This window comes from Notamacropus eugenii, chromosome 4 (assembly GCF_028372415.1).
Source record: "Notamacropus eugenii isolate mMacEug1 chromosome 4, mMacEug1.pri_v2, whole genome shotgun sequence".
Taxonomy (NCBI): Eukaryota; Metazoa; Chordata; class Mammalia; order Diprotodontia; family Macropodidae; genus Notamacropus; species Notamacropus eugenii.
The window spans coordinates 87,288,531-87,306,757 of NC_092875.1; the positions used below are offsets into that span (position 1 = coordinate 87,288,531).

An 18,227-nucleotide genomic window follows, 5' to 3' on the forward strand; every position below is an offset into this window, starting at 1 on the left:
TTCTTCCAGGAATTAAAACAAATTCGCTGCCTATAGTTTGTAAGTTTCTGTTTTCTTTTTCTTTTTTTTTTTGAAAATTGGGACACCTAGGATGCTGCTTTTCATGACCTCTTAAAGATTACTGATTACTCGGCAAGAACTGAAAAGAACTTGAGAGGCCATGTGGTCCATACCATACTTTAATGATGTCCCCTAGTCAGAACATAACAGAAATACAGTATTCACTGCTGATCACTGTATTTTAAGATGGACAATGATAAACTGGAGGACAATCGGGCTGGTTAGGGGACTGAGGATTATGTTACATTAAGATTTTTTTGGGGGAAGAGCCAAGATGGTGGAGAAGAAAGACACATATACTCTAGCACTTCCCCCCACAGCCCACAAAATACCTGTAAAAAATGACTCTCAACAAATTCTAGAGCAGCAGAAACCACAAAATAACAGGGTGAAAGAAGTTTCCAGCCAAACATAACCTGGAAGGCAAGCACGAAAGCTCTATCTCACGAGATGCTGAGCAGAGTGGAGCCCAGCCCTGGACGCATCACACTGGGAAGAACAGGACCTGAACAGACTTCCAGGGCAGAATTCCCAGCAGGGAAGGTCCCAGATCCCTCAACCCACAAGTGACAAAGAGAACTCCAAAGGTTAGTGTGGGAGGGTTTTCCCAGCTGGAAGAGAGGGGAACAGGGTCCCTCCAGCACTGGCCCCCAGGTGGTGGCAGAGGCAACAGCAGAAGCAGCAGCAGTAGCCAGTGGCTAAGGTGGTGGGGGAAGCAGCCTGGGTCCATTGTCCCAGTGGCTCAGCTTAAAGCCTCTGGGGGAAATGAGCAATTGATCTGAACCTCAGCCTTCAGTGGTGGCCCTGCCCCCACACAAAGCCCCTGGGGGAATTGAGCAGCTAATCTGAACCTCAGCCTTGAGCAAGGTCCTTGGGGGAGGAGGAGCACTAAGACCCTTCTCTTGACAAAGCATTCAGAAGTCAAGTACTGGCTGGGAAAATGCCCCAAAAAGGGGGAAAAAATAAGACCATAGAAGGTTACTTTCTTGGTGAACAGGTGTCTCCTTCCATCCTTTCAGATGAGGAAGAAGAAGGCATACTGTCAGAGGAAGTCAAGGCTTCTGCCTCCAGTACCTCCAAAATGAATATGAAATGTGCTCAGGCTATAGAAGAGCTTGAAAAGCAAGTCAGCAGCTTGCTAAAGGAGAACCAAAAAAGTGCTGAGGAAAATAACACCTTTAAAAAGAGGCTAACTTAACTGGAAAAAGAGGTCCAAAAAGCCAATGAGGAGATGAATGCTTTCAAAAGCAGAATTAGCCAAATGGAAAAGAAGGTTCAAAAGCTCTCTCAATAAAATAGTTCTTTAAAAGAGAGAGTGGAGTTCAGGGAAGCTAATGACTATGAGATAAACCAAGAAGTTAGAAAACAAAACCAAAAGATTGAAAAAATAGAAGATAATGTGAAATATCTCATTGGAAAAACAACTGACCTGGAAAATAGATCCAGGAGAGACAATTTAAAAATAATGGGACTACCTGAAAGCCATGATCAAAAAAAGAGCCTAGACATTATCTTTCATGAAATTATCAAGGAAAACTGCCCTGATATTCTAGAATCAGAATATTGGAAGGATCCACCAATCACCTCCTGAAAGAGACCCGAAGAGAGAAAATCCTAGGAATATTGTGGCCAAATTTCAGAGTTCCCAGGTCAAGGAGAAAATATTGCAAGCAGCTAGAAAGAAACAATTTGAGCATTGTTGAAATAGAATCAGGATAACACAAGATCTAGCATCTTCTACATTAAGGAATCGAAGGACTTGGAATATGATATTCTAGAGGTCAAAGGAACTGGGATTAAAATCAAGAATTGTCCACCTGGCAAAACTGAGTATAATACTTCAAGGGAATAAATGGCCATTCAATGATATAGAGGACTTTCAAGCATTCATGATGGAAAGACCAGAACTGAATAGAAAATTTGACTTTCAAACACAAGAATCAAGAGAAGCACAAAAAGGTAAACAGGAAAGAGAAATTATAAAGGACTTTCTAAAGCTGAATTGTTTACATTCCTACATGGAAAGATAATATTTGTAACTCTTTAGACTTTTCTCAGTATTTGAGTAGGTAGAGGGATTATATACACACACAAACACAAATATAGACAGAGAGTACAGGTTGAGTTGAATCAGAAGAGATGATATCCATAAAAAAACAGAATAAAAATTAAGGAGTGAGGGAGGAAAATATTGGAAGGAGAAAGGGAGAAATGGAATGGGGCAGACTATCACTCATAAAAGAGATAAGAAAAATCTTTTTCAATGGAGGAGAAAAGGGAGGAGGTGAGAGCACATATGGCTTAAGGAGGGAATAGCATGCTCACTAAATTTGGTATGAAAATCTATCTTATACTACAGGAAAGTAGGGGAGAAGGAGACAAGTGCAGTGAGGTGAATGAAAGAAGGGAGGGCAAATGGGAGAATGGAGTAACTAGAAGTAAACACTTTTGGGAAGGGACAAGGTCACATGAGAGAATAGGAAAAAAAGGGGGACAGGGTGAGATGGAGGGCAATATAGTTAGTATTACACAACATGACTATTGTGGAAGTCTTTTGCAAAATGACACATATATAGCCTGTATTGAATTGCTTGCCTTCTCCGTGGGGATGGGGAGGGAGGGAGGGAGGAAGGAAAAGAAGTTGGAATTCAAAATATTAGAAATGAATGTTGAGAATTATTATTGCATATAACTGGGAAATAAGAAATACAGGTAATGGGGTATAGAAATTTATCTTGCCCTACAAGAAAAGAGAGAAGATGGGAATAAGGGAAGGGTGGGGTGTGATAGAAGGGAGAATACATTGAGGGAAGGGGTAATCAGAATGCAAGGTATTATGGGGTGTGAGAAGGGGAGAGATGGGGAGAAAATTGGAACTCAAAATTTTGTGGAAATGAATGTCAAAATCTATAAATAAATAAATAAATTAGATTTTATAAATAAAAAAACCATTTCTTTAAAAAAAAGGGACTCTACGAGGCTTCCAACTTATGAATCCCAAGGGAGCTCCCAATGTGCTCAGGAAGGAGAAAGGGAAGTCTAGGAGGCAGATGTAAGGAGCTGTCCCCTAGGGCACACCTAGTGGAAAGGCATAGGGAGAGATAGCAGACAGAATACTGTGCATAAGGAACAGAAAAGTCAGCTGGCCTGGATCACAGGGTGCTGGAGGAGGAGCAATGTCCAAGGATCCTAGAAAGACAGATGGGGGCGTGGGGTGGGTATGCAGTAAGACTTTTGAGACCCTGTATAAGATGATGTTGCCTCCTCCCTTGATTCATTATGATACTTTTGTATGAGGTATGTACTTTCATTTTTTACTACTTTTAAAATATATATCTATTTGTTATATTTTGATAAGTTTTAGTAATCAATAAAAGCAAACTTTATATATGTAAAAAAAAAAGATTTTTTGAACTGTGGTTCTTTAGCCTGGAGAAGAGACTTAGGGGAGAGGAAGACATGATAATTGTCATCAAATACTTGAAGGGTTGCCAAGTGGATGGGGCTCCAGAGAACATCACTAGGAGCACTGGGGCAATGCTATAGACACAAATTTTGGCTGGATGTAATAAAAAACTTCCAAACAATTAGAGCTGTCCAAAAGTGAATAAAATATGATTTGGGACAATAGTGACAGTGAAAAAGGAAGCACAGCATGTTTCAGGATTGTTGGAGGAGGGAGACTATTGACTGCACAAATATAGAATAAAGGGAATGTGTCTGTGGAGCTCTTTGCCTGCATGGGAATTCTTTAAAGCGAGGCTCAATTATGTCATTCAAAAAGCCGCAAAGTGGCCAATATAATTCAGTGCTATCTTTAGTTAATTGCAACCAGCACTGGCAGTATTTGTTGTCATCAGACCGATAATACTTTATAAAAGGCAGTGGTCTTGTTATTTGGGGCACTAATTATAGTTTTTGATTTACCCTTTACTCAATTATTTTTGGATCCTTTACCTGGAGATCAAGAAAATAAAGACCAAAATGATCCCTATGCCCAAAGCTGGCTCAGAGAGAATTGCTGACCTCAACCAAACCCTTGGGATTCTGAGAATGAGAACTAGAAACAGAAAGAAAAACTCACCCACACCCAGGAGACTCCAGGAAAAACCTGATTGTATGACACTGAATCACTACCATTGTCGGGGTAGGGATTGCTTCACCCCTCCTTCAGTCCCATTCGAGTCATGGCACCAAAAAAAAAGTTAGCCATTGATCAAAGGATTGGTCCAACGAAACAAACAGAATCAGTCTTCACCTTTACCAGACTTGCTCAATAAACAAACAGAAGAGGGTTCACCTTAAACAAAGGTTTGATCAAGTTACAAACAGAATCGGGCTATACATGCACTTGTATGAGTTTATTTATTTTCATTGATCCAGAGAACCATGCATGCATTAGAGGCATAAAATAATTCTGAACTACCTGATGGCTTAGTTCGAGAAGTTTTTAAGCATCCTCAACTCCCCTCCCAACCCCTAACGCAGAATCCCAGTGCACTTCATTAGCCAAAATTATAGTTGCAGAGAACAAATAGGATGGCCCCAGGATGTCTGTTTTCTGTCAACAGTAAACAAAGGGTGTCAAGATAGTGCCTCCAATGAGGGAAGGACATAAAAAGATAAAGAAAATGTCCAGTGGGCTGTGTCCTTGGTAGAAGAATGTTTCCAGTCAGCCAAATCTAGCAGGAGGGCTTGGGTTCACCCAAAGAACAAAGAAAACCATGTCTGTTATGCTGGAGCATGTAATGCGTTGTGATAGGTTAAGCTCAGGGTGGACCAAAAACATCTTTCTCTTAATTGAGCAATCCAGGTTACAGGCCTTTCTCAGGTGGGGGGTAGTTCAAGCTGGTTCCCAATGATACAAGGGACCTATGCTGACATCAGAGGTGTTCTAGATGTCATGCACTCTTGCCCCCATTATTGCCTTTCAGGCACTTCCCCCAGATCAGCCACAGGTTCCAGGACAAAGACTGGAGGGAGGAGATCCTAGGTAGGTATTTCTTGGGGTGAGGGGTGGGCTTGGTGGAGTTTCTCCTGTCCTGGGCTCTTTGTCAGTGCCCAACTCTGGCCTGGCTCAGGAAGCTGGGAAAACTGACTAGGGGAGAGTGAGGTATCAAGAATACAAACTCTGATTTCCAGTGACCAAAGGGATCACAGAGCATACAAGGAACTTAAGGGGGAGTCCTTGTGTTTGCCACTTCAGGAAGGTTGTACAGAGAGTGAGTGTGACTGTACCATAAAGAACATTCATGTTCAGCCATAGTGTGATAACGGCAACCATCCACTGCCACTGAACGCCCAGAAGAGGATGAGGATAAGCAAACAGATGCTGAGCTCCAGCTGCAGGCTCTGGTGAGGGGGCCAGACCCAGGCCCTAAGGCCCAATCTCTTTCTTTACCTCATCTTTTATATCACTCTCATTCTCTGAAAATATCCCTGACCAACCCTCTGAGGGTCAGGGCCTTTACCAGATCCTGTCTGTCTCCTTTTCATCTTCTTAATCTATTTCACACCATGATCTTGTGGGTCCAGGAAGTTTTCTGGTAGATCACATTCATCCTTTGATTCTATGGAGCACAGTTGGCCTGCTGTCATCTCCTTACCCATTTTGCATTGAACCTGGCCTGGATCAGGTTCCCTGCTGCCCTACTCTTTTGTCTCCATATACCTGTGAGCTCTGCCTGTCTACCTTTCTTCTTTTCCTAATTTCTCCATCTTCAGGGGCCAGGGGGATGCACACCCAGAATGCATAGCACAAGGAGTACAAGATTGGGCTTGGGTGGTGGGGAGGGAGGGCCAGATAGGCAGGTGGGGGTAAAATTTAGTGTGGGATGGTGCAGCTACTGCTGCTGAAAAGGTCATTAAGGGGAGGGGCGCAATCTGGCCCCTCCCAGGGTCCAAGTCCATATTAACCTTGTACATTGGGAGAGTGAAGGGCTGAGTACAGAGAAGCCTGCTGCCCACTTTATTCCAAGAGGTGAGACCTCTGGAAGGAAAGATGCACTTTCACTGAGCCTTCAAGCAAGGGCAGATTCAAAGTTAGCTTTGGTACCCTATTAATTTGCACAGGGAGGGATTTGGGGGATGGGCAAAAGTAACTCTAGGCAGGGCAGAATAGTGGTCAGCCTTAGGACTGAGAACATGCCAAGCCCAGCTGGGCTCACCTATATGCTATTATTTGGAAGCAGAGCCAAACTTGGTTGGAGCTGCCTGAGGCTGGGCTGGACTACTTACAGTTGGCCCCTCAAGGAAGAGAAAGGGAGGGGTAAGATGAGGATAAGAGACACCTAACTCCTCCTCCTGCCCCCTGGTGGGGCCTTCTGACTGTCTCCCTTTCTGCCAGGGATAGGGAACTTGGAGAGAGGACCTAGGAAACCCAGACATTACCCACAAGGTGAGTGTGGGATAGGGGGAGAGGGCTGGACTGTGATCACACCCCAGGCAGGTGTGGTAACAGTGGGTTGGAAGTTCACAAGAGTCTCTCAGGACTGAGAAGAAAATGCACCCACACATCCTTCTGATCTGTAGTTCCATGGTCAGTGACCTCGGAGGGGGTTCCCCTCCAGATCAGGGGCTACAAGATGGCTATCCATCGTCCTTCAGACACCTTCCCTCCCCCAGATTAATCCCTCTAGAGAGCAAGGTTTTATCCTGCCTTCTCTTGCCCCAAACTCCTTGGTGCCCAGGAAGCCTGGAGGAGTTAGTCTGGAAGATTAGAGAAAGGAGGTGGGGCACCCCGACAGCCTATCAATAGCTCCTTCCCACCTTCTCCCACCAATCAAGGCCTGAGAGATTGGGGAACTAAGGATAAGAGCAGGGAGCAGCACACCTCAGGTGTCTTCTTGGGACTGGATCTGAGCCCTCTCTGCCCCAGTCTAGCCCAGTTCCTCTCCTCCCTGATTGCGTACTTAGCCTAAGGCTTGGGATCCAACTCTGCAGAAGCTAAGGAAATCCCTGTTATTTCTCTTCCTGACCACCCCTCTGGTGCTTTCCCCCTGTGCCCATCCTTTCTCTTGGACTTGTTCTCATCCCTTTCTCTGCTCTCTTCTCCTTCCCTGTCCGTGTTCTCCTGAGTCCATGATTCTGATCCCTTCTCTGTTCCATCAGTCCTCCTTTCCTTGACCCTATGTCCCCTTCCCTAGAATATTTTCTGCTCCTTTCTGTGCCCTTGTCTGAATCTCTGCCCCTGTATCCACCACCCTAGTTCCTCTAGCTGTCTCTGGACCCAAAGCTGTAATTAGCTGAAACCCAGTTCATTTGGGGCAGGAAATACAGAGGACAGTCCCAGTGAGGATGCAATTGTATCAGTAGAGACCCATTCAATCCCCAGAACATCAGTGGTGGTGGTTGTGGAGGGTGAAGAACTCCCTTTCCTCACCCCCTACACCCTCCCATGTTGGCATCCAAGGACCAAAGTCCTCATTCCACTCATGTTCTGCCTAGCTCCGTTCTTGCCCTGTGTTTTTCTTCCTAGTCCTTCCTACTAGGCTACATCTGGGGACCTTCCTACTCCTACCCCCAGGAAGTAGGAACGTTAGGCAGGTAAAAGACCTCCAGATGGGCAGGTGACGCCTTCCAGGTCCACTGGCTACTCAGACTCCCAATCCTGCTGTGCAGATCACCTTTTCTGTCCATCTCCCTGTCCTTGGTATCTGAAGTCTCTGTGCCCTTTTATCGAAGTCCAGAAACAAAACATTTAAGGAAAGAGGGAAATCCCCTTCTAGGAGGCTTCCAGGGACTTATTCCAAGGACAGAGCCAGGACAGCTCCTCTGGTTTTGAGGTAAGGGCTCTGAATTGCTACCACCTCCAGGCCTGCAGGGGATGGAAGGAGGGAGGGAGTAGAGTCTGGGAGATTAGAATAGGGTTTCTCACCCCCAATCCAGGAGCTCGTCAGTACAGTAGGTATAGAATGATGGCATCAGAGCTCCCCACCCTCAACTAGGATTCCTGGGGCCCTGCCCAGCTTCCAGAAAAACAGAAGACTGAACAGACAGAAAGATGAAGGGGCTGAGCCTCACCCAACCCCAATGGGGTAATAGCTCTCAAGAAAATGGCTGATCTAGCAACATGTCCTCTCATATGCTCTTTCTCTGGACACCCTCAGGCGCTTCCTAGTCTCTCAGCCTCTGCTGTTTGGTCCCTCGTCTCCCTCATCTTTCTCTTCCCCACCTATCTACCTCTCTATCTCTCCTGTGGCTGTCCAGCTCTCTCTCCTCATTTCCCCTCAGCTATGTAACTGTCTTTCTGCTCCTGGCAGTGACAGGAATCTTCTCCTAAGCCCCACCTCTACCTTCCTCCCTCCCCTACACCTTTCAAGGGCTGAGCTTCCATCCCTCACCACCTTTCTTTTCCCTTCCCAATGTCTCACTTCTCTTTCCTTCCCTCCCCCTCCCCCTTCCCCCCTCATTCCCTTTCTTCTTCTCCTAACCCTCCTTTCCAACATGTCCTGCTCTTCCCTCGTCCCTGACCTACTTCCCCTTTCTTCACCTCACTTGCCTCCCTCTCTACCCGCTCCTTCCCTATCTGCTCACCCTTCTTGGACCCCATTTCTCCTCCTTCCCCTCTACTTTCTCCTTCTGCAATATGCTTATGTGGTGCCCTTCTCTTGTATCCTTTCCTTCTCTTCTTCTCCCTCCTGCTCCCCTTTCCTGCTCTCCCTCCTTCAGCCTTCTTTCTCTGCCCCTCCCTCCCTCTCCCTTGGACCCTCACAGAGCTCAGCTGCCTTACCCTGTCCTGAAGGGGTGCTGTATGGGAGGCTAGAATGGTGTGGGGAACTCTGAGTAGGCTTCATACATTCCCCCCATGTAGGACCATGGCAAACAAGAACATCAAGGAGCAAGTAGTGAATGGGATTCGGGACAAGGTGCTGACCTTGGACACCATGAACCAATCTGTGAAAAACATAGAGTATGCTGTGCTAGGGCCCATTGTACTTCGAGCTATGGAGTTGGAGAAAGAGCTTCAGCAGGTACTATCCTGGCTTCCTTTGACCCTTCACCCCCTTCCCAGACACTTGCTCAGTCTAAACCTGTAATCTCTGCCTAGGGTAAGCACTAACTCTCCTAGTGACTTTACCACCTTCCTTCCACCTCCCCTTGAATGGATTGGTGAAGCACCTACTATGTTCTCAGTTCTGCCCAACCTCTGCTTCCCAATCCAACTTCTCTCAGCCCTGGCCATACCTATTTCTTAAGGTTTTCTGATCCCAGGGACACAGTGCCTCCCATCCCAAGGATGTCACCTTTCCTGTTCCACAGCTACATACCCTCCATGCCAACCTTTGCCCATGCCCTGGGTCAGGGGCTTCATGTTCCCATGCTTGAGATTTTTTTTTCTGTAATTGAGATTATCCAAGAAATACAAGACTTTGAGTAATAGGGTTGGAGAATACACATAATATAGGGCTAAAGAGCATTCAGCCAGAATTTCCCCAGGTGTCCCATCCCCTACAATGCCAGGGCTATCTCTCCAGGCACCTCTGGACTGTGGGCAGGAAGAGAAGTTTGACCCAAACTGTTTCAGTATCCTTCCCAATTGGGGGTTTCAACTATGATGGGCACCTCTCAGATCCTCCTGCCCATTGCCTTCTCTAGTCCCTTTACCCCCACCCCCACCTCCCTCAGTACAGCTGTGGGGCTGTAAGGGAGAGGCTGAATGAGTAAGGAATTCATCCTGTGCTCTCCCATCCTTTGCCAGGGGCCCTAAAGCTTGTCTAGACAGAATGGATCAGGCACAGGGAGATGGCCAGTCCCCTTCTCCAAGGTTATTTGGTTCTGGCAACCCAGACAGTTGGGAAGGGAGAAGAGGGAGGGCTCTCATCTCTCTCTCCAGGGTGTGAAGAAGCCCTTCACAGAGATTATCCACGCATATAAAGGAGATGCTCATGCTATGGGTCAGAAGCCAATCACTTTTATGTGCCAGGTGAGAGACCTTGGCCCAAGCCCCCAGTCCAGTTTAGCACCTGTCCTTTCTCTCCCTGGGGGGACTCAGCTTTGTGGTGCTAACGTTGTACCCTTCCCCTCTCTCACACAACTCTCAGGTCTTGGCCCTCTGCCAGTACCCGGATCTCCTGAATAGTCCAGCCTTCCCAGAAGATGCCAAGAAACGTGCAAAAAGGATCTTGCAGGCCTGTGAGGGCCACAGCACAGGTGAGTCCTTTCCCTGCCTGTTCCCATACTTCCTCTCTTGCCCCCTCAAGCAACTTGTCACTGAATTTGTAGCAGAGGAATGTGGTTTTGAACCTTAGCTGTGCTGGTTCCTACCTGTGTGACCTGGGACCTGAGTTTCCTCAGCTGTAAAATGAGGAGATTGAATGGGATGCCTTCTGAGGCCCCTTACAGTTTTCAATTTAAGACACTGATTCTGAAGGTCCCCCTGCTCAAGGATTGTATAATCTAAAGGGGAGTGTGGCCTTGTCCACAGTCCTCATGCCCTTCTTTCTGACCCATGCCCATCTTAACCACCCATCCCCACCCGGACTTAGGGTCTTACAGTGCCAGTGCTGGCATCCAGATGATCCGAGAGGATGTGGCAAGGTACATTGAGCATCGGGATGGGGGCATTACTTCTGACCCTGAGAACATCTTTCTGTCCACAGGGGCCACCAGTGCCATCATGGTACACTTACCTCTTTCATTTTTTCTTCTCTCCCCCGCAATTGATTTCCTTGGACCCCTCCCCAACCCACACCCTGCTCAGCCCTTCCCCTAGAAGCCATCATCACAGAGGCCCCCATTATACCCAAGCCTGGCACAGCTTATACCCAGTTAGGAAGGAAAGGGGAGGGGGAGGAATGGGTACAACTTCCTGATCAGGGCCAATGAGTCCATGGCCTCAGAAATCCAATGAAAGTTAGAGGGACCAAGTAAAGGGTATTGAGAAGAGGGAACCCCTGACCCCTGACTCAGCATTTATCTCTCTTCTCCAGGCTGTGCTGAGTCTGTTGGTGTCAGGCAAAGGGAAGAATAGGACAGGGATCATGATTCCTATTCCCCAGTACCCATTATATTCAGCCACCCTGGCAGAATTTGATGCTGTCCAGATCAACTACTACTTGGATGAGGAGCATCACTGGGCACTAGATGTGGCTGAGTTGCAAGAGGCACTAGACCAGGCCAAAGCTCACTGCCAGCCTCGGGTGCTGTGTGTCATCAATCCTGGCAACCCCACAGGTAGATTTCCCTCACCCTTGTTTCATCCACCCCCCTGCCAAACTGACCCCATTGTCTATCCCTTCCTCAGGCTCAGGTTCCCTTGGGCATACCTTCCCCAAGTCCTGGGTAGGGAATCTGCCCGTGCATCTCATCCCATGCACCACTCTAACCTTAGCACCTGGACAACCTGCAATCCACCTCTATCACCCACTGGTCCCTTGTGGCCTCCTTTGATCTCCTCCTGTCTCCTTCTTTCCTCCTAATTTAAAACCCAGGGCAGGTCCTGAGCCGTGAGAACATCGAAGCTGTCATCCGATTTGCCTATGAGGAGCATCTCTTCCTGATGGCTGATGAGGTGTCTAGGCAGGGGCTCTGCCAGGGAGTGGTTATGGCTGGGGGGAGGGGAGGCTTCAGGGATGTCTTTGAGTGTGACTGTAACCTGTTTTCTACCTGAACCTCAGGTTTACCAGGACAGTATATATGCTGAGGGATCCCAGTTCCACTCATTCAAGAAGGTGCTGATGGAGATGGGCCCACCCTATGCCCAGCAGCTAGAGCTTGCTTCCTTCCATTCCTGCTCCAAAGGCTACATTGGCAAGTAAGACACAGAGACTGCTCCCCTTTCTTAGTCAGGTAGCCACAATCTTTCTATCCCTCCAAGCCAGGGAGATATGGTAATCCCTCTCCCCAATTAATGAGAAATTATTGTTCCCAGATCATAAACCCCACAATTCCTGTGCACTGCTCAGACATGAACTAGGCCCCAAGTCCCTCTGGGAGCCCTTCCCTAATTCCTTAGTCCTTCTTATCCTCTGATATTTTCCCAGGTGTGGGTTCCGTGGGGGCTACACAGAAGTTGTGAATATGGACCCTGCAGTAAAGCAGCAGATGTTAAAGTTACTCTCAGTTCGGCTGTGCCCACCAGTACCAGGGCAAATTGTCATGGACATAGTGATGAATCCCCCTCGACCTGGGGAGCCCTCTTATGAGCAGTTCCAACAAGTGAGTAGGGACAAGGGCCAAGGGAGATGGTGAGATGGGATGGGGCACCTTCCAGGCTGGCGAACCTTCCTCCCAGAAACAGATCCAGGGATAAGTGTAGCCAGGAATCACAGACAGGGTTCTAGATTTAGAGCTGGAAGTGATCTTTGACATCATCTCATCCAACCCCTTCATTTTGGAGGGGAGGAAACTGAAGCCTGGAAAAGGTCATGGACTTGCCTGAAGTCACACACTAAAAAATGGAAGAGCTGGGACTTGAGCCAAGTTGTTCTTACTCCAAATCCAATCCAGTAAAAACTGAGAACCCTAGGGGTTCTGGGTGCCAGAGAATGTCAGACCTGGCAAACAAGGTGCTTTGTGACACAATAGCAGGGACATTGTAACTAAACCAGGGCACCTGGTTGGAGGTGGTACCCCAGGACTTGGGTCTTAAAGGATATGTAGAAATAAAACCCATGGCATGGCTGCCAAGAACACAGGGAGACAGACCCCTTTTCCTCAGTGAAGCATCTGAGGAGGTATTTTCCAGAAGCACTTTGGAAATATTGAGGAAAGAATTCAGCCTACCAAGAGTGCAAAAGAGGGTGTCCCAGGCACAAGGCATGGATTCCAGAGTGCAAAATCCATTCTCAGAGTGCACAGAATAATTTAGTACCTGGCTATTGTACACAGCACAGGGAGAGGACTAAGGAATGTTGGGAAAGTTAATGTGCCAGGTTATGGAGGGCCTTGAATGCCAGGCCAAAGGAGAAAGGAGAGACTAAGATCGGCTAAGAAAGGCAGGTGGCAGTGAGAACACATCCTTGCATGATGGTGGGCGTAGTGAGGAAGAGATGGGTGAGAGAGATGTTGAGGAGATTAAACCAACAGGATATGGTAATAGGAAAGGAGAGTCAGGGGAGGAGGAGAAGGGCCAGAAAATGGGGTCCCAATCACAGAAGTCTGGTACCTGGGGGAGATGGTGAAGTCAGAAAGAGGAGGCAGTTTGCTTGGGAGGAAACACTGGTAGACATGCTGGATTTGAGGTGGCAGTGATACCCCCAAGGGCAGGTGTCTGCTCAGTTCTTGGGGATGTGATTCTATGACATCCTCAGAGGAGAGACACAGGCTTGGGAGTCATCTGCAAAGATAGGATGTCAGGAAATCAGCAGGTATCACACACCTGCTCTACACAGGTACCAAGGATGAAACAATCCCTACTGGCAAGGAGTTTACATTGGAGTAGGAGAGACAAAAGGCTGAATAGGATTGTTAAAGGAGAAAGTGTAAATAGATGTGAACAGGGCCAGGTACATACCCACACTGAGGCCAGAAGGAGGTTAAGGAGCCAGTGGAGACAGAGGAGGAATGGACAGTATCAACTGGACCAGAACTGGTAAGTGATCAGTCAATGGCTGAAGCTGAACAAAGCAGCCTAGAGCCAACGGATTCAGGAATCAAAGAGAAGTTTAATTAATTTCAGAATGAGGAAAAGAAGTTTGCAAACTGATGTCCTCCCATGGAGGATTTGTGGCTTATGGCAGGAGCAGAGCTTTTATTCCTGAAAACCACAAAAAGTCAGGGATTAACACAATCATTCTTAGGTCTTGAATAAATCGTTTCCATGGCAGGCTCACATGTGCAGGTATCTTTGGGACAATAAAGGTGTTCCTGGATCCTGTGGGAACAGCCTCTAAGTTTATTGTTTCAAGTCATAAAGGCTGGTTATTGAGTCTTGTGATTGTTCCATGGGGTACAGAACCAGAGTTAGCATGGCAGGAACAGTGGTGCAGCATCTGGTTCAGTTCACTTAACAATTACAAGAAACAGGAACTGTGAGTATGTCAGGAGATGCTGATTGATCACTTCCTGCTGCAGCATTTCAGCTGTTTCTGACTCTCAGTTTCCTGGGAAATAGGGAATCTCTCAGAGAATACCTTGTCATTTACTTTTAAAAACTTTTGTAAAATTTAATCCTTATTTTTCCTTAAAACAAATTCTACAGTGTAGTCCCACAAAACTTTACAATATTTCAGAAGGCAGTAAGTTCCTGAAGTTTCCCCAAAGTCTCAGGAGATCTCCCCTAAAATCTTAAAATGATTAATCTTCAAACCTTCAAAATCTGTTAAGATGTTTTTAGTGATTCTAAAGCTTTGATTATCTGACTTTTTTCCTGTAATTCCAATATAGCCAAAACTGAAATGACAGTGGAAAAAAGTGTCTTACAAGTTTTTCCTCTTTTCTTAGAACCTAATCTCTCACAGAAAACCTAAAGTGGGAGTTAGTCCTGCTTATTGGGACAACTGCTTCAACCAAGAAAGTTCATTAATCTTTCTCAGTGTTCTAAATACTCAGGCTACAGCCCTTAAAAGTTTTTCTTATTAGCTGCATTTTAAGTCTTTGAAGGTAACAGAATTGAGCTCACAACACAAACATGACAGACATTTTATATATCACAAAGACACAGTCAAAAAGATAAGACAGATACAAACATCAGTCTATCTCACAACACAAGCATGACAAAGCATGCAATTAAAATGCTAATTTCAACTATTTCTGAGGTACACAGTTCAAGAGAGACTTACACAGTTTGCAAATTTAGCAGGGGTGTGAGGTAAAGGAGCAGGAAGCACAAAGAGTGGCCAATTAACAAGAGGTGTGCAGAAAAGATATTCTTACCAGACTGATCTGTGATAAACTTGGTCAAAGGAGGAGCACTGGATTTTTTCTCACAAAGATAAGTGAATTCAATAAAAGAGTGAGCCTGGAGGATTGGAGCAGGAAGAAGAGCAACTGACTCACCAGACAAGGGGAGTTCTGACTCTGGAGAAATAAATCTCCAAGGGTGCCTAATCTGTTTCCACTGGTACAAGAAAGTCCAATGACCTTGTACTGAGTCCAATCCCATGTCTGACACCAGTTTAAATGTCAACCAGATTGGAATCCATCTCTAACCTGTGGGAGGTCAAAACTCAACAAAGCAGGCTAGAGAATCATGAATGAAACAGAAGTTTAATTAATTTCAGAGTGAGGAAAAGAGGATTGCAATCTGAAGTCTTCCTGAGGAGGGCTTGTGGCAGGGGGAGGGCTTTTATTCTCGAAAACCACAAAAAGTCAGGGCCTAACACTATCATTCTTAGGTCTTACATAAACAGTTCCCATGCAGACATCTTTGAGACATTACAGGCTTTCTTGGGTCCTGTGGGAAAAGTCTCTAAGTTGATGCTTGTCTCAGATCACAAGGTGGTTGAGCCTTGTGATTGTTCAGCGGGGTGTAGAACCAGAGTTAGCATGGCAGGAACACCTGATTCAGCACCTGATGCAGTTCACTTAGCAGTTACAAGAAACAGGTATTTGAGTATGTCACGAGATGCTGATTGATCACTTTCTGCTGCAGCATGTCAGCTGCTTCTGACTCTCAGATCCCTGGGAAATAGGGAATCTCTTAGAGAACCCCTAGGGTTGGTCAAAGGAAGACATTTTGCCAGAGTGTGAGTGCAAAGGTTGTTATGCCAAACTCAGGGCATACCTTGGTTTTTGGGCCTTAGCTCTGGAAAACAGGGTGTCTCCTAATATCTTCACAATAGAGAGGTAGAAGAACCTAGGGACAATGTATGTTGCCTCCGTCCCAGGCGGAGAAGAAATAAAGTAGCTCAGCAGTGACAGTGTCTAAAACCGTAGAAAGAATGAGGATGGAAAAATTTCTATTGGATCTGACCATTAGTTCATTGGTGACCTCTGAGAATTTCAGTAGAGTGTTGTAGGGATCTAGACAGCTGGTCTATTCCATGAGACCACCCCCTCCCCCTGAACTTGTAGGGGGAGGGTGGCTAGCATACTGGCCAAGCCCTGATTCTTCTTCCAACTCCAGGAGAAGAAGGCTGTGCTGGCAAACCTGGCAGAGAAGGCCCACCTCACAGAGAAGATTTTAAACAAGCAACCAGGCATCCACTGTAACCCAGTGCAAGGGGCTATGTACTCTTTCCCCTGCATCGAGCTACCCCCCAAAGCACTGCACCATGCAAAGGTGAGGCAATCATTCCTTGGGGTGGGGAGTGGGGATGGGCTATGAGGGGCTGGGGTTAGCTGGACTTAAGGGGCTTGATCCTTGATGCTTCTGTGTGTATGTGTGTATATGTGTATATGTATGTTCTCTCTGTTGCCACCCAGGAGCTGGGCCAGTCTGCTGACATGTTCTTCTGCATACAACTCCTGGAGGAGACTGGTATCTGCATGGTACCTGGCAGTGGCTTTGGCCAGAAGGATGACACCTACCACTTCAGGTAGAGGGTGGGAGGTTCCATTGAGAGCTTCAGTTCACTGACTGAAGGGCCCCTTCCAGAGCACTGAGGGGAGATGCTAGCCACTGACCTTTCCTCTACTTCCCTTCTACCCACAGGATGACCATTCTTCCCCCTGTGGAAAAACTGAAGATCCTTCTAGAAAAACTGAACCAATTTTATGCCAAATTTATTCAGGAATATTCCTAATGGACCAAGACTGAAGGGAAAAGAGGGGAGAACTACTGGTTTTCCATTATCTAGCCCTTCTCTTTAAATAAGTCTTGGGATCCCTACCTGTCTATGTTTCCCTTCTTTACTATGCCTCTCTTTTCCTTCCCTGGGGGATGTTGGGGAGATGGTGAGAAACAGGTGGTGGACAGTGCCCAGAGACACTGGGCACAGACTTGGATGTGTGTCCCCTCTGAGGATTCCAAGTGAAAGTCACAGGGATTCTTGGGAGGTACCAGGATTGAGGGCCTGATCCCCTGGGTCCCTCTTACAGAGCATCCTAATAAAAGATATTGAAGATATTCTGGTGCCTCTATTCCTTAGGAGGAACAATAAAGGGGTATATGACTTTGTGACTCCTGAGGGCCATGTGTGTCTGGGCTTGGGGCATGTGGCTAATATGGCACAGTCATAGAGCAAATGCAGGAGGCTGACCTCCTCTCCTTTACATCTTCCATCACTCAGTTTGAGTTGTCAACCCCACTCCCTACCTCTTTAGAGGCTGGCTCTCACTGAGGCTTCCACTGTTCCCACCAACTATTTCTAGCTCAGTATCCTTCTTCCTGGCTTTTATCAGGCTGATTGGTGCAGCTTTAGAGATCATCTCCCTCCAGACTCCTTGTGTTCCCACAACTGTATACCTAGAGTCTCCACTGGATAGATACAGGGGCAACTTCCCACTATCCTTCAGGGCGAGGAACAAGCCAAGTTTAAAAATCTAGTTCAACAAACATTTATAAATAGTTTCCTTTGGGGGGAAACATGGTGATTAACCCTTAGGAGGCAAAGACTACACGACAGCCTCGCACCCCACCTCCAGAATCTAGTAGAAAAATAAAATGTCTGCCAAGAAAAAAAGGCATAACAGGACATTAAGGACTAGCTGGAAAAGAGAATGTCAGGTAGAAGTGACAAGAGAGAGATAGTATGAGGTACGGGAAGGAGGGAGAGTGGTTTTGGCTAACCTGGGCTCCCATCCTGGCTCTAACACTTAATATCTTAGTATCTGGGAACTCTGGCTTCCCTGGACCTTGGCTCATTCACCTTTAAAATGAAAGAATGTTACCAGATCATCTAAGATTCCTTCAGATACCACTTTCTGAGTCAGCCTTCCCTGCATCTGCTGCTCCTGGGGCACCTTTGCCCTTTGGTTTCAGGGCTTTCACCTTTCACTGTTTTTGGAGCCTTCTTTTATCACTGAACCATACCCAGAGACCTCTAAATGTCTTCCAAATGGCCCCTCCCTGCAACCCACACACCTTCAGCCTACTTGATGCCCTGAGTTCTGATCAGTTACAGAAACAATGAATTCCTGCTACTACAAGCTCTATAGTCTAGCTCTTCTTCAATCTTCTAGCTTTTCTTCTTGATTCACATTAGCTTGCTACCCACCCCAGAACACAAGGTGTGTCTTTTAGAGTTTGTTCACAAGGATTTAGAATCAAATTTAATTTACTAGAGAACAATCATTAGGTTCCTGGACAAAAAGAAAATATCCCCATCCCAGACTTGGGGCCT

At 46.5% G+C, this 18,227-nt stretch overlaps 1 protein-coding gene across 3 annotated transcripts; it reads left to right on the top strand.

Annotated features, from left to right (window-relative positions):
- The first annotated feature begins 6,385 nt into the window (after positions 1-6,385).
- Positions 6,386-17,065, top strand: LOC140500300 (alanine aminotransferase 1-like). 3 transcript variants are annotated; one of them, XM_072602748.1, is made up of 12 exons: positions 6,386-6,457; positions 8,873-9,032; positions 9,896-9,985; positions 10,104-10,212; positions 10,548-10,681; positions 10,992-11,235; positions 11,493-11,572; positions 11,679-11,815; positions 12,045-12,219; positions 16,070-16,225; positions 16,369-16,481; positions 16,598-17,065. In XM_072602748.1, exons 2-12 carry the CDS (start codon positions 8,877-8,879, stop codon positions 16,686-16,688), a joined length of 1,485 nt encoding a protein of 494 aa, XP_072458849.1. In that variant the 5' UTR covers positions 6,386-6,457; positions 8,873-8,876; the 3' UTR covers positions 16,689-17,065. The 3 variants fall into 3 exon arrangements, with proteins under 3 accessions (XP_072458849.1, XP_072458852.1, XP_072458851.1); XM_072602751.1 differs by having other exon boundaries at positions 11,106-11,235; XM_072602750.1 differs by lacking the exon at positions 9,896-9,985.
- Positions 17,066-18,227: the final 1,162 nt, after the last annotated feature.

Bases quoted from the DNA above. Each gene is read 5' to 3' on its own strand.
- LOC140500300 (XM_072602748.1), top strand. From the start codon at position 8,877: ATGGCAAACAAGAACATCAAGGAGCAAGTAGTGAATGGGATTCGGGAC. The intron at 11,573-11,678 runs GTGTCTAGGCAG...CCTGAACCTCAG, and splicing joins TCTTCCTGATGGCTGATGAG to GTTTACCAGGACAGTATATA. The intron at 11,816-12,044 runs GTAAGACACAGA...ATATTTTCCCAG, and splicing joins TCCAAAGGCTACATTGGCAA to GTGTGGGTTCCGTGGGGGCT.